At 42.0% G+C, this 14,601-nt stretch overlaps 1 protein-coding gene across 1 annotated transcript in view; it reads left to right on the top strand.

The window, feature by feature from the left end:
- The window catches only part of PLS1 (plastin 1), a 103,621-nt gene that overhangs the window by 43,649 nt on the left and 45,371 nt on the right, over positions 1–14,601 (top strand). The window contains exons 3-4 of the mRNA XM_040429947.1: positions 4,773–4,902; positions 5,032–5,164. Coding sequence (XP_040285881.1) covers positions 4,773–4,902; positions 5,032–5,164 — 263 coding nt within the window. The remainder of the gene's footprint in view (positions 1–4,772; positions 4,903–5,031; positions 5,165–14,601) is intronic.

The following is a 14,601-nucleotide window of genomic DNA, read 5'->3' as shown; positions in this document are numbered from 1 at the left end:
CAAAATGTGGGGTGCACTTTGTCCTGTTACCCCTTTTGAAAGTGAAAAATGTGGCTGTAAAGCAACTTTTTCTTGAAAAATGTTTAATTTTCCACAGCCAAGCGTTTCATAATTCTGTGAAACGCCCGATAGGTCAAAGTGCTCACTACACACCTTAAAATATTCCTTGAGGGGTGTAGTTGCTGGAATAGGGTCACTTTTTGGAGGTTTCCACTCTAGGCGTACCTCAGGGTGTCTTTATATGCGACATAGCTCCCAAAAGCCAATCCTGCAAAATCTATCCTCCAAAAAGCCCTATGGCGCTACTTCCCTTTTGAACCCTGCCATGCATCCGTACATAATTTTTTGATGACATATGGGGTGTTGGGGTATTCGGGGGGAAATGGGGAACAAAATGTGGTGTGCATTTTGTCCTGTTTCCCCTTGTGAAAGTGAAAAGTGTGGGTGTAAAGCAACTTTTTCTGGTAAAAAATATGATTTTACATTTTCACAGCCAATCGTTTCCTAAGGCCGAATGCACACGGCCACGGCCGTGAGGGGTCCGTGGTAACACGGCCTGGATTCCTGCTGACAGCAGGAGCGCACGGCGTCATTGGTTGCTATGACGCCGTGCGCTTCATGCCGCCGCTGCACTACAGTAATACACTCGTGTGCATTCGGCCTAATTCTGTGAAACGCCTGATGGGTCAAAGTGCTCACTACACATCTTGAAATATTCCTTGAGGGGTGTAGTTTCTTGAATGGGGTTACTTTTTGGGGATTTCCACTGTAGGGCCACCTCAGGGTGTCTTCATATGCGACATAGCTCCCAATTACCATTCCAGGTAAAACCGCTCTCCAAAAGCCATATGGTGCTCCTTCTACTCTGAAGCATGCTGTGCGCCCATACATCAGTTTTTGAGCACACATGGGGTGTTTCTGTAAACTCCTGATTCAGGGTAATAGATTGTGACTTTTGTTTTGCTGTTAACCCTTGATGTTTTGCAGAAAAAATGATTCAAATAAAAAATCTGCTAAAAAAAGTTACATTTTGAAATTTCATTCCCATTTTAATTTAATTCTCGTGGGGCACCTAAAGGGTTAACAAAGTTTTGTAAAATCAGTTTTGAATACCTTGAGGGGTGTCGTTTCTAAAATGGGGTGATTTATGGGTGGTTTCTAAAAAGTAAGCCACAGAAAGTGACTTCATAACTGAACTGGTCCTGAAAAGATTGGGGTTTGGAAATGTTCTTAAAAATTTTAAGATTTGCTTTTAAACTTCTAAGCCTTCTAAAAATAAAAAAAAAACATTTTCAAAATGATCCAAACATGAAGTAGACATATGGGGAATGTAAGGTAATAACTATTTTTGGAGGTATTACTATCGTAAAAGTAGAGAAATTGAAATTTGGAAATTTTTCCAAATTTCTGGTAAATTTTGTATATTTTTATAAATAAAAATGAAATATTTTATGACTCAATTTTACCAGGGTCATAAAGTACAATATGTGACAAGAAAACAATCTCAGAATGGCCTGGATAAGTAAAAGCGTTTTAAAGTTATTACCACATAAAGTGACACATGTCAAATTTGCTAAAAATGGCCTGGTCCTTAAAGTAAAAAATGGCAGGGTCCTTAAGGGGTCAATTATCCCACATAGCATGTGGTACCTAATAAAAAAATCATACTCACATTTTCCCCACTGCTCCGTTCTGCCACCCTGTCTGTGTTCTGCAGTCTTCTAGTCCCTGGCTTGTTTACTATTGGCTGGGGTACGTGGGGAAACACGTGCACCACTGAATCTAATGACTGGCCTCAGCGGTGACATGTCCCTCAGTAGGGACATATCATTGGCTGCAGCAGCACATCTAACCCTGTCTTTACCCCAGCTGGAAGTAAACAAGCCACAGAACTGAGAATCGCCCAACAGAGCAAGGGCACCAGAACAGAGTGAGTATGATTTTTTTCCCATTAGGTACCACACTGTGCAAGGACTAGTTAAAAAGGGTCATAACTTTGGAAAAATTATTTTAAGGGAGTCAAGGGTCACATTATAAAGCTAGTTTCACACTAGGGGAGTCCGGCAGGCTGTTCTGGCCTGTCGGATCATCCGTCCTGGCGCTAGTTCACGTGTGCCCCCAGACTGCCGCTTCATCCCCTTTGACTATAATGGGGGAGGGGGCGGAGTTCCGGCGGCAGCACGGCAGCGCACGGCGAGAGGCAGCCGGACTGCAAGTACTGCATGTTGTACATTTAGTCTGGCTGCCTCTCGCCGTGCGCTGCCGTGCCGGACTCCCCTGCCGCTAATGTAAAAGTACCCTAAGACAAGCTGGCTACCAGTGGTCCATAAACGACACGGAGTACAGAAAGAATGTGTGTTCCTCTAATATGGCAGGCCCTAGTTAGGTGAAGAGGACACAAAAAATGGCATTCAACGCCAAGATCTGGGCCTTTGTTAAGCATTGGGATTGCGGCAAGCTACTTAAAGGGACACTGTCACCTGGATTTTACTTACTAAGTTAATCACATCACCACATCAGTCTCCATGATTTACATTAAAATATACTAGTATTACTGCCCTGTTTCTTTTATTTTGTCTATAAAATCGGTTTTATTAATATGGAAAGTACCTCAATAAGGAGCCCAAGGGGACGTCCCTCTGACAGTTGGAGCCCAGCACCGCCCCACTGCTAATTTATTCACTCCTCTTCACTGGCGTAATGTTTGTGCAGCACCTGTTATCCCGCGCATGCGCCCTGGATACACATGTCAGTGCCCACGTGGTGTCCTGGCATCGGCCTCACAGAAGTCATTGTGCATGCGCCAGCTTCGCCGCTCCTGCTCCTCCGTCCTTCGCCCGCCCGGCAAGTTGCGCCGCTCTGCTCTTCCTATCCAGGGGGCATGCGCGGGATTACGGGCGCTGCACAAACATTACGTCGGCAAAGAGAAGTGAATAAATTAGCAGTGGGGCGGTGCTGGGCTCCGAAGTAACGGATGCGGCTGGGCTCCAACTGCCGGAGAAACGTCCCCTTGGGCTCCTTATATTTTTTTAAATCAGAGTCATCTTTTTATTGCAATAAAGGTATGCATAGAACATCAAGGAGTCAGTCAGGTTATACATCAATGTCCAGAAAACATAGTAGTATTACCTGGTCATCAGGGCAACACATCTTGACATAAGTCATGTATACAAAATCGCAGTACACTTATTAGTACCTGATTACATATAGACTTTCCGAAAAAGAAAAGTAACTCCATAACATTTCAACTTCCCCCAGCTTATTGCTGGCTAGAGAGGCAGGGCAGCAATACATTGACGTTAAGGGAGAGTTCCTTGCTGGAACGGGTGCTGCAACTTCCTGGATGCAATGACCCAGATGACTTCCCTGCGCAGTCCATAGATGCCTATTTAGATGTGGCAGATTTTTGCACTGATCTGCAACAAATTTAGTACATGCAAGCAAATTCACATTTAATGAAAACATTTTTTTGTTGAAGATTAGCACAGCCTGCCCTGTTATGTTGCAGACCTGCTGTGGATTTTCATCAAGGATTTCATCCTATGCAATGCAAATCTACAGCAAAATCCACATGCATTATTTCCTGCCACATCTGAACTCACCCTTGCTTAGATTTTTGCAGCAGTAAAGTAAACTACCTTACAAGGTTCAAGCTAGCTGAAAAACACATGCTCCGGTTGTGCATTGATGTACAAAAAGTTTTATCAGTGCTCCACCATGTACTCATACCTTAAAGAAGAACGGCCACAAAAACTTTATTCTCTGGCCCTTAAGGTTGTAAATTATAGTGAGGTGTAGGCAGGGGGCGGACTGGGGAACTTAAGGTGGCCCTGGAAAAAATACTACAAGTGGCCCCGTTTTGTAGTTGGGGTCCAAATTGATGGAAAGCAGGCCAGTAATACCATATTGTGCCACATTATACCACCCCAACAAAGCCAAATACCACAGTCCATCACCAAATACTGCCAGCAGCACAAAATACATCCCCAAAAACTTCCACTCGGCCAGCCATAAGGTGGGCCCAGGCGGCCCCCTGGGCATCGGCCCACCGGGAAATTTCCCTGTAAGGTCTATGGCGAATCCGCCCCTGGGTGGGAGGTTTGTCATGTCACTGAGGCTCTGACTCTCCAAGTAACACATTGTCTGCTGTGTGTACAGGAAGTCAGTTTCTGCTTTCATTCCTATGGGAGGCTTTTATAGAAATGAATAGAGAAACTGACTTCCTGTCCACACATAAGACAAGAGGGGAGATGTATTAAGACTGGAGTTACATATGCCAGTCTAGGCAAAAAGTCCGGCAGTGAAAAATGTGCCATTTGTACAATTCCTGGCAGTCTGTCCACCAGACGTTCAAAATATACACCACCCATGAGCTGGCGTAGATTTGAACTATCACTTTTGCCAGTTTCTGATGTAACTGGCAGTAAATACGGCTGGCCACTGGAATCCCTGCTACCTTCCTCTAAGCCAGAGGCGAGAGAAGTGAAAAGTTGCAAATTATGGTGCAAATACGTGTGTACCATGAATTGCAACTTTTTTTTACTCCACAATAGTGGCATAAACACTTTAATAAATATCTGCCAGTGTGTCGGAGCGTCGGAGTGCCGGTCACATGACACAGCTGAGGATTAGAAGGGAGTGGATAGCTGACAACTACAGTCACGGGTAAGGAGATTACCTTCACTAAAATTCACATCATGTACATTTCTAACAAGCCAGGGAATAAAAACTGTTGTGGGATCGCTTCTTTACATTGCCTTCTTCTGTTGTAGTTATACCAAGATCTGAAAAGTAAAGATGTGAGCAGAACATTCCGAAAATCAATCAATAAAAGACTGGGCATAACGGCATTAGGAGGGACCTCTGCGATTTCCAGCCAGGGAACACAGCATTCCTATTCAGGTAAGAGTAGAGTGCAGGAACTTCAGCCCAACCTAGAAAGTGAGACTTCGTCACGCCCCGGCTGGGTTATCATAGTAGCCTGCTGCCTGCTGTTCCTCCAGTAGATAACTGTACTGCTGCTCCTTTCAGATGAAGAGAAAGTGGCCTTTGTCAACTGGATAAATAAAGCTTTAAAGGATGACCCAGACGTTAAGCATCTTCTGCCTATGGAGCCTTCCAACAACAGCCTCTTCACCTCGCTGAGGGATGGAATTTTGCTGTGGTGAGTGCTACACAAATGACTCTGCTGTGTTTCATACCTTCACCATCGGTAGTGTTAGTTGCTGATTGTACATAAATAATGTGATATGGAGGAAACATTTACAGCGGTGTCTTTTACAGTACATTATTTATATACTGTTTTATCTCAAGTATTATGCATTTTCTATATAGTCTCCCTTGAAATCATATTTTAATAGTGGTCTCTTTCTCAACAACTGACTTCACACCACAGCAAGTGGAGGTACAAAACGGGTGGTGGATGCAGTTTTGCATATAATAAAATTATGATCTGCAATTACAGTTGCAAGAAAAAGTATGTGAACCCTTTGGAACGATATGGATTTTTGAACAAATTGTCATAAATGTGATCTGATCTTCATCTAAGTCACAACAATAGACAATCACAGTCTGCTTAAACTAATAACACAAAGAATTAAATGTTACCATGTTTTTATTGAACACACCATGTAAACATTCACAGTGCAGGTGGAAAAAGTATGTAAACCCTTGGATTTAATAACTGGTTGAACCTCCTTTTGCAGTAATAACTTCAACCAAACGTTTCCTATAGTTGCAGATCAGACGTGCACAACGGTCAGGAGTAATTCTTGACCATTCCTCTTTACAGAACTGTTTCAGTTCAGCAATATCCTTGGGATGTCTGGTGTGAATCGCTTTCTTGAGGTCATACAACAGCATCTCAATCAGGTTAAGGTCAGGACTCTGACTGGGCCACTCCAGAAGGCGTATTTTCTTCTATTTAAGCCATTCTGTTGTTGATTTATTTCTATGCTTTGGGTTGTTGTCCTGTTGCAACACTCATCTGCTGTTCAGCTTTAGCTGGTGGACAGATGGCCTTAAAGAGGACCTTTCACCTGGCAGAAAATTCTGAACTAAGTCTGAACTAAGTGTCATGATCTGTACAGCGGCACCCAGCCATCTCACTGCACTTACCATTATTCCTGGGCACCGCTCCATTCTCCTGCTATGCCCTCTGGTATGTTCGGTCACTTGGTTATAGTAGGCGGAGACTTAGGGGACTTGGTTATAGTAGGAGGAGACTGCCCTTGTTCTCCTGGGCGTCTTCTTCTCACAGGCTGTGAGCTCTGCGCTGCGATTGGCCAGCGCTACAGCCTAGGAGAAGGAGACGCCCAGGAGAACAAGGGCAGTCTCCTCCTACTATAACCAAGTGACTGAACATACTGGAGGGCATATCAGGAGAACGGAGCGGCGCCCAGGGATAATAGTAAGTGCAGTGAGATCCCTTAGTTCACATTTTTTGCCAGATGAAAGGTCCTCTTTAAGTTTTCCTGCAAAATGTCTTGATAAACTTGGGAATTCATTTTTCCTTCGATGATAGCAATCCGTCCAGGCCCTGACGCAGCAAAGCAGCCCCAAACCATGATGCCCCCACCACCATACTTCACAGTTGGGATGAGGTTTTGATGTTGGTGTGCTGTGCCTCTTTTTCTCCACACATAGTGTTGTGTGTTTCTTCCAAACAACTCAACTTTGGTTTCATCTGTCCACAGAATATTTTGCCAGTACTGCTGTGGAACATCCAGGTGCTCTTGTGCAAACTGTAAACGTGCAGCAATGTTTTTTTTGGACAGCAGTGGCTTCCTCTGTGGTATCCTCCCATGAAATCCATTCTTGTTTAGTGTTTTACGTATCATAGATTCGCTAACAGGGATGTTAGGATATGCCAGAGACTTTTGTAAGTCTTTAGCTGACACTCTAGGATTCTTCTTCACCTCATTGAGCAGTCTGCGCTATGCTCTTGCAGTTATCTTTACAGGACAGCCACTCCTATGGAGAGTAGCAGCAGTGCTGAACTTTCTCCATTTATAGACAATTTGTCTTACCGTGGACTGATGAACAGCAAGGCTTTTGGAGATACTTTTATAACCCTTTCCAGCTTTATGCAAGTCAACAATTCTTTTTTAAATCAGATTCTTTTTATTAAAAATTTTCCATTTTAACAACAGACAGAGCCCTGTCTTCCAAATTTCCCCCTCCCTCCCTCTTCCCAACATACCCCATGAGACAATTGTGTGTATAAACCATTACATCATTATATCTGACATATCATTATCTTAGTTTTGCGTTATCTCAGTACCTTAATTCAGAACCAAGCAGTTGTGTGCAATGTGACATGCTTTACTAAATAATCAGAGATGTATAGACGTACCAGATATCCCCCTATTTCCTAAGCCCTTAAAGCTACCTATCTTACATATGCTTTCCGCCGCCCCCTTCTAATCCTTCCCATACCACACTCATTCTCTCGCACACTCTCTCATTCCGTTACAATTGCAGATTGTAGTATTGAATCCATAACGACCATATTTTCTCGAACTTTTTTAAACAGTTCCTTTTTTGATATACATAATTTTCAAGACTAATCAACCCGTGTATTTTTTTTACCCATTCATCCACTGATGGCGGTTGCCTATCTATCCAATGGAAAGCTATTACCTTCCTGGCCTGATATAAAACCCTGATGACAGCTAATCTTTTCTCGGACATTGAGTTCGGTATACTCACACCTCCTAACATACACACAGATACAGTCATACTGAGCTCAACATCAAAAACAGTTTTTACCAGTTCAATCACCCCTTCCCAGTATCTTCTTAGTCTAGGACAATTCCACATCAAGTGAATGAGGTCTGCATTCGCAACATCACACCTCGGGCAACAATCATCACTTCTATATCCCATTTTTTTCATCATGACAGGAGTTTTATATACTCTATGTAGTAACAAGAGTTGAGATACTCTTTGAGCCTCACTCACTGCAACCAATTCTTAATCGTAGGTCTTCTGAGAGCTCTTTTGTGCGAGGCATCATTCACATCAGACAATGTTTCTTGTGAAAAGCAAACCCAGAACTGGTGTGTGTTTTTTATAGGGCAGGGCAGCTGTAACCAACACCTCCAATCTCATCTCATTGATTGGACTCCAGTTGGCTGACACCTCACTCCAATTAGCTCTTGGAGATGTCATTAGTCTAGGGGTCCACATACTTTTTCCACCTGCACTGTGAATGTTTACATGGTGTGTTCAATAAAAACATGGTAACATTTAATTCTTTGTGTGTTATTAGTTTAAGCAGACTGTGATTGTCTATTGTTGTGACTTAGATGAAGATCATATCACATTTATTACCAATTTGTGCAGAAATCCATATAATTCCAAAGGGTTCACATACTTTTTCTTGCAACTGTATTTTCTTCTTTTCTACTTGTTCTCCCTCATTATACCGAAGGTGTTGTATGCTATTTCATAAGGCTGAATGAACAGAACACTATACATCTATACAAGGGGTATTCCTGTTTCATCAAATAAATGTTATAAATAAATTATAAAGTTTTTTTATTACTCTTTCTGTACCACTTTCTAAAGGTTTCCAAGATCTCTGTTTGCTTGTCAGGAGAATAGGAGTTATTTCCTGTGGCTCAGTATGTCCAGGGTCAGGTGATGGATACACAAGTACTCGGCTCATGAGAACACACAGCAGTGATAACGGAACTATAAGGCCTCTTTCACACGGGCGTCGCGTGTGAGGGTCGGACAAAATGCGGGTGCGTTGTGGGAAAATGCATGATTTTTCCGCGCGAGTGCAAAATGTTTTAATGCGTTTTCCACACGCTTTGTAGATTAATTCTGTGCATGTGCCGATGATGCCACCCTCTCCTAAAAAAGCGGAGCATCTCCTCTTCTGGGTGGAGCATGGCGGCATCAGCACATGCATAGTAGTCAGATGCACTACGCATGCGCAGTTATTAGATTACAGAACCAGGCATCTCTGTCGGTCATGGGGATGAGAGGAGTGTCAAGTGGTGCAGGACAGAGGAGCTCAAGTCCTCTGAGGAGATGCGACCCATCTGCCGGTGCTCTGAAAACCTAATTTACATCACTAATTTATCACTAATAAGTGTTATATCAAGGGAATGGCGCAACAGTGACACATAAATAAGGCATTCTTTTAATCATCAGGGTCAACCCCACCAGGCATTGTGCTGATTTAATAGGGTTGATCTTGATGACAGATGCTCATTAAGGTTCATTATAGGTGACAGCAAGCAGAGATCATGAAATGATGAGGAATTTAGAAAAATGACAAAAATTGTATAAGGTTTATTTAAACATACTATAACATGTATGTGCTGAAACTGGAACACCCCTTTAATTGTAAATTATACTCTGCTCTAGTTTGGTCACTCGGTGCCCATAAAGGATGGTAAAAGCTACAGAGACCCTATGTATAGAGGAACTTGTACAGATATGTGTGTTAATAAACATTTTGCCACATTTTGTTTTGGTATTTGAGATAAATGCGATGGCGCAACAATGATTTTGCTACTGAGAGAAAAACGTGATTTATACTAAAATGAGCTCGCTGATTCCAAATATGAACTTGGAATTTGCCTGACACGTCTAGATTTTAAGTTATAAATGCAAAGCCTATTCGGTTATAATATGAATGCATTATATTGGAGATATTCCAATGTAAATAATCAAATCGACAGCACTCCAGACTTGCAGGTGAAATATTCAGTGATTTTTATTCAGCCGGACTTGGTTATAATACATTCACTCAACGTTTCGAGCTATATTTAACCCCTCATCAGGCTAACTAGAAATATAATAATTTACAATTAATTAAATGTGGTACATGATTGAATCAAATGCAAAAATACATGATTGTAATATAAGAATTTACAATTAGTTACAAGAATACATGATTCTAAATAATTCATATTCATACAGAAAATCAAAAGTAAATGATAACAGATACATAATTGGGCAATGAAGCATGCCGTAGGTGCAGAAGTACGTGGTATGCAATTAGGGGGTTACCACCACTCTAAATACTAGAACCACAAGAGTGGCTAAAAACACAGGCTAAATAGATAAATAGAAATTAGTGTATAGAACTGACAGAATCAAGACCAGAGGCCTGGGTGGAGCAGGCGGCAGAGAACAACAGGGACCATTGATAATAAATGAAGTAAGGTTAAGAAAGCCAGAAGTATAAGGAGCTTACCCTGGTATCTAATTGCAATCCTGTGGATGCCGGCGCTGTGATGAGCTTAATGGGCGGAGCAATACCTGTAGGGGAGCTAGGGGTAAAGCGTGCTTAGCCAAGGCTCCGGAAAGATGCCGGAGCCAGCAGACACGGGTGCGCATGACGCGCTGAAGATGCAGGCGCCATTTTGGGATAGGGCAAGAGCCGAACAACTCCTGGATATGCCTGTTGCACATCTAGGACATGCACGAGCGGTACTAAGATTCCAAACCTCATATGATCCAAAGGTCTAGACTCCCATATAGAAATGATAGGGGTAGTAGGAAACCCTGTCATTAACAAGCTAATAGCCATGTGGACATAGGCTTATTTAACCAACCAGGCTTATAAATCAACAACCACTATAGTATGGGGACATGACAATAAAATGTGAAAAGGAACCTTTTTAAAGTAATGTATACATATATCTCAGGCTGTAAAGAACAATAGTCCGCTGGTAACATAACATTTGACCCACCCAGAACAAATGGGCTGGAATAGTAGAGGTGAGGCCCTTGGAACATGCTTCACAAGTGTCACCACTCGTTATTAGACGTCAAAAGTCCCTGTGGGTAAAGAAATAAGAAATGTAGAGTTAATAATGGTAATAATTGTAACAACATCATTCATATTCCTGTACCACTGAAAGATATCATGATGGGGAACTCAGTCCCAACAATAATCTTTATTATGGCCAACAGGTTGTAAGGTGTTGAGGCGGCGGATCCAGGCCATCTCTCTCTCTCGGAGCACTTGTTCACGATCCCCTCCTTGTCTTAGTGGGGAAACCCAGTCAATGAATTGGAAGCGTAATTGGCTCACCGAATGTTTCCTCACACACAAACATTCGGTGAGCCAATTACGCTTTCAAGTCATTGACTGGGTTCACGAACTAAGATGAGGAGGGGATCGTGAACAAGTGATCAGAGAGAGAGAAAGATTTTTTGGCCTAATGCATTCTGAATGCTGCGGTATTTTTTCCGGCCAAAATCCCGGAACACTACCGCACTTGCCGGATCCGGCATTCATTTCCATAGAGATGTATTAATGCCGGTTTTCCGGTCTGCGCATGCGGCGGGACATAGGAGGAGCTATTTTTGCTATTAATCTTTGAAAAAAATTTAAATACCGGATCCGTCTCATCAGGTAGCATCCGGAATAACGGATCCGCTATATCACTGGATCTGTCTAACGGATCAGGAAAAACATATTTCTGTTTGCATGCGGTTTGCCGGATCCGGCTGCCGGATCCAACAACGCTAGTGTGAAAGTACCCTAAGAGGTTTAGTATTGATTATGTATGACCCAAACTGTAAAACATGATACACTGACCTTTTGTAAGAACCACAGCGAAAGTATTTGCACTGGTTTATGGAAAGTTACATTTTCCAATTTGTCCAGTCAACTTTCTGCATTAATAATTTGCCATCCCTTTATAAAAGGATTTTTTTCCGCATGGATTACCCCTCTGCTCTTTGTTTTGTGGCTTTAATAGGAAACACAAGATGGATATCCATTTTTAATGACTTACCTGGGTGCTGACTTGTTCTCAATCAATTAGTTTGGTACATGGCAAATTATTAACAGTGTTAATTTGTATTGGTATGAAAAGGGACTTAATGTACTGGATCTTATAATGTTTCATTTTGATCAAGATTACACCTTTTGTGAAGGGTTTTATATGTTTTGTGCATTGTATATTACCATGGGATAAACCTGTAGGACTGTAGTACAGTAATTTATGGAAAAATGAAGTATGGGTAAAGACTGGTGCAAGTTCATCCACTTTGACTTCATTTTTAGTTTCATAAAATTGAATAGGTTCTGTCTATAGACTAGTCATTATCGGTTACAAGGCAGTGAAAACGCCATCACACCTCGCCCTGTCAATCAAAGTGCAAAGGGCGCGGCAGTTGTAGAGAGAGCAGAGCCTCTAGGTGTAACAGCAACGCCCCCGTTGCTCCTTACCCACTTCCAGACCGGTCCATTTGCCCCCTTCCTGACCATATCTAATTTTACAAATCTGACATGTGTCACTTTATGTGGTAATAACTTTGGAATGCTTTAACTTATCCCAGCCGTTCAGAGATTGTTTTCTCGTGACACATTGTACATCATGTTAATGGTAAATTTGAGTCAATATATTTCGCCTTTATTTATAAAAAAAATCCAAAAGTTAATGAAAATTTGAAAAAATTCACTGTTTTCTAAATTTGAATCTCTCTGCTTTTAAGACAGATAGTGATACCTCATAAAATGCTCATTAATTGACATTCACCATATGTCTACTTTATGTTGGCATAATTTTAGCAATATAATAAAAAAAATTTAGGACGTTAGAAGGTTTAGAATTTTAGAAGCAATTTTTTACATTTTTAAGAAAAAATTTCTAAATTTTTCTGGCTATGGTCTTGTGTGAGGGCTTGTTTTTTGCGGAATGAGGTGACGTTTTTATTGCTATTATTTTAGGGTACATACGACTTTTTGATCAATTAACATAATGTTTTTTTGGGAGGTGATGTTTATTTAAAAAAAATTTTTTTAAGGTGTTCACCTGATAGGATAGATCATGTGATATTTTTATAGAGCCAGTTGTTACAGATGTGGCAATACCAAATATGTCTATTTAATTTTTTTTTTTTACGTTTTACACGATAAGAACATTTTTAGAAAAAAATATCATGTTTTTGTGTTGCAATTTTCTTAGAGCCATATTTTTTATAATTTTTCTGGCTATGGTCTTGTGTGGGGGCTCATTTTTTGCGGAATGAGGTGACGTTTTTATTGCTATTATTTTGGGGTATATACGACTTTTTGATCAATTAACATTATGTATTTTTGGGAGGTGATGTTTATTTCTTTCTTTTTTTTATGAAACTTTTTTTAAAAAAAACATTTTATTATTTTTATTTTTTATTTTACACTTTGTGTCCCCCATAAGGTCATACAAGACCTCTGGGGGACATTTAACTTCACTTTTTTTTTTCACTATTGATTTACACCCCCCAGAGAGGCTGTACAGCATTATACAGCGCTGTACAACCTCTGTGCAGGGCTGATCGTGGTCTATGGAAGACCCGTCAGCTCCTGCACTCCCCCGCCAGGACAGGAAGTGGCACATCGCTTCCTGATCTGTATACACAGCACTCGTTCAGGGCTGTGTATACAGTGATCTAGAAGGCAGGGACACACAGGAACGGTCCCTGCCTTCACTATGCGGTGCCCTGCTGACAGCAGGCCTCCTGCTCCGCAGCTGCATGATTAGCATGCAGCTGCAATCTCTGAAAGGACGTTCCAGAACGTCCATTCAGAGATAAGCCCGACCTCCCAGGACGTTTATAGTCAATGGGCAGTCGGGAAGTGGTTAAGGCTCATTTGCATATATTATGAATATGAGACCAACACAGATGCCTTCAGCTGCCAAGGGCACATGTAACAGGTCAGCCAGTTTCATAGCTACAAATCTGCTGATAAACGCCCTTTAATCAAATAAAAAAAAATAATAAACAGAAAAAATGTGTGTTGGAGAACATGCAGCAAGTACCTGTGATCTAGCCTATAGGCAAGGCTACTTTCACATTAGCATTTTTTGCGGATCCGTCATGGATCTGCTAAAACGCTTCCATTACCATAATACAACCGCCTGCATCCATCATGAGCAGATCCGGTTGTATTATGTCTTCTATAGCAATGACGGATCCGTCATGAACACCATTGAAAGTCAATAGGGGATGGATCCGTTTTCTATTGCAGGGCTCCAGATGGCGCCCAAAATGGTCGCCAATGCGACTTAGAACTGCTAAATGGCGACAAGACTTTGTAGTCTTGTCGCCATTTGCGCCTAGACCCTCCGCTCGCTGCTCTGCCTCTTAAAAAAAAAAAGGCTTTCATCCAGCAGACAGAGACACGCTGCAGCCGTCTGCTGGGTGAAGCTCCGCCCCTCAGATTACCCGGCATAGAGGGTGGGCGTGGCTTGTGCTTGGAGTGGAGTCTGTGCTGTGGCGCTGAGCTGCTGGAGACACTTCAACTAGGGCCGCACAGTCCACGGCTGATAACACGAGGCGAGTCACCCGTGTGCAGATTTATTAGTGTGTTTTATAGGACTGGGTCCTTATGGGGTCACAAGGAGAAGAAGGCAGAGATCCGTAAGGACAAGTATAAGCACCGGCTGTGCTGCTTTAACACTCGCTGTCCTGGTCTGCATAGCACTGCCGGGGTCGCATGGCATTTTATTGATTTATGATGCTATGTAGCCCTTAGAGGTCTGGAATGTACTGGATAACACTGACCTAATGCGGTCAGTGTTATCCAATACATTCCGGAACTGTAAGGGTTACATAGCATCATAAATCAATATAATGCTC

Source organism: Bufo bufo, chromosome 4 (genome assembly GCF_905171765.1).
Source record: "Bufo bufo chromosome 4, aBufBuf1.1, whole genome shotgun sequence".
Lineage (NCBI taxonomy): Eukaryota > Metazoa > Chordata > Amphibia > Anura > Bufonidae > Bufo > Bufo bufo.
Note: the sequence above shows the minus strand (reverse complement) of the source record. Positions and strands in the feature narration are given on the sequence as shown.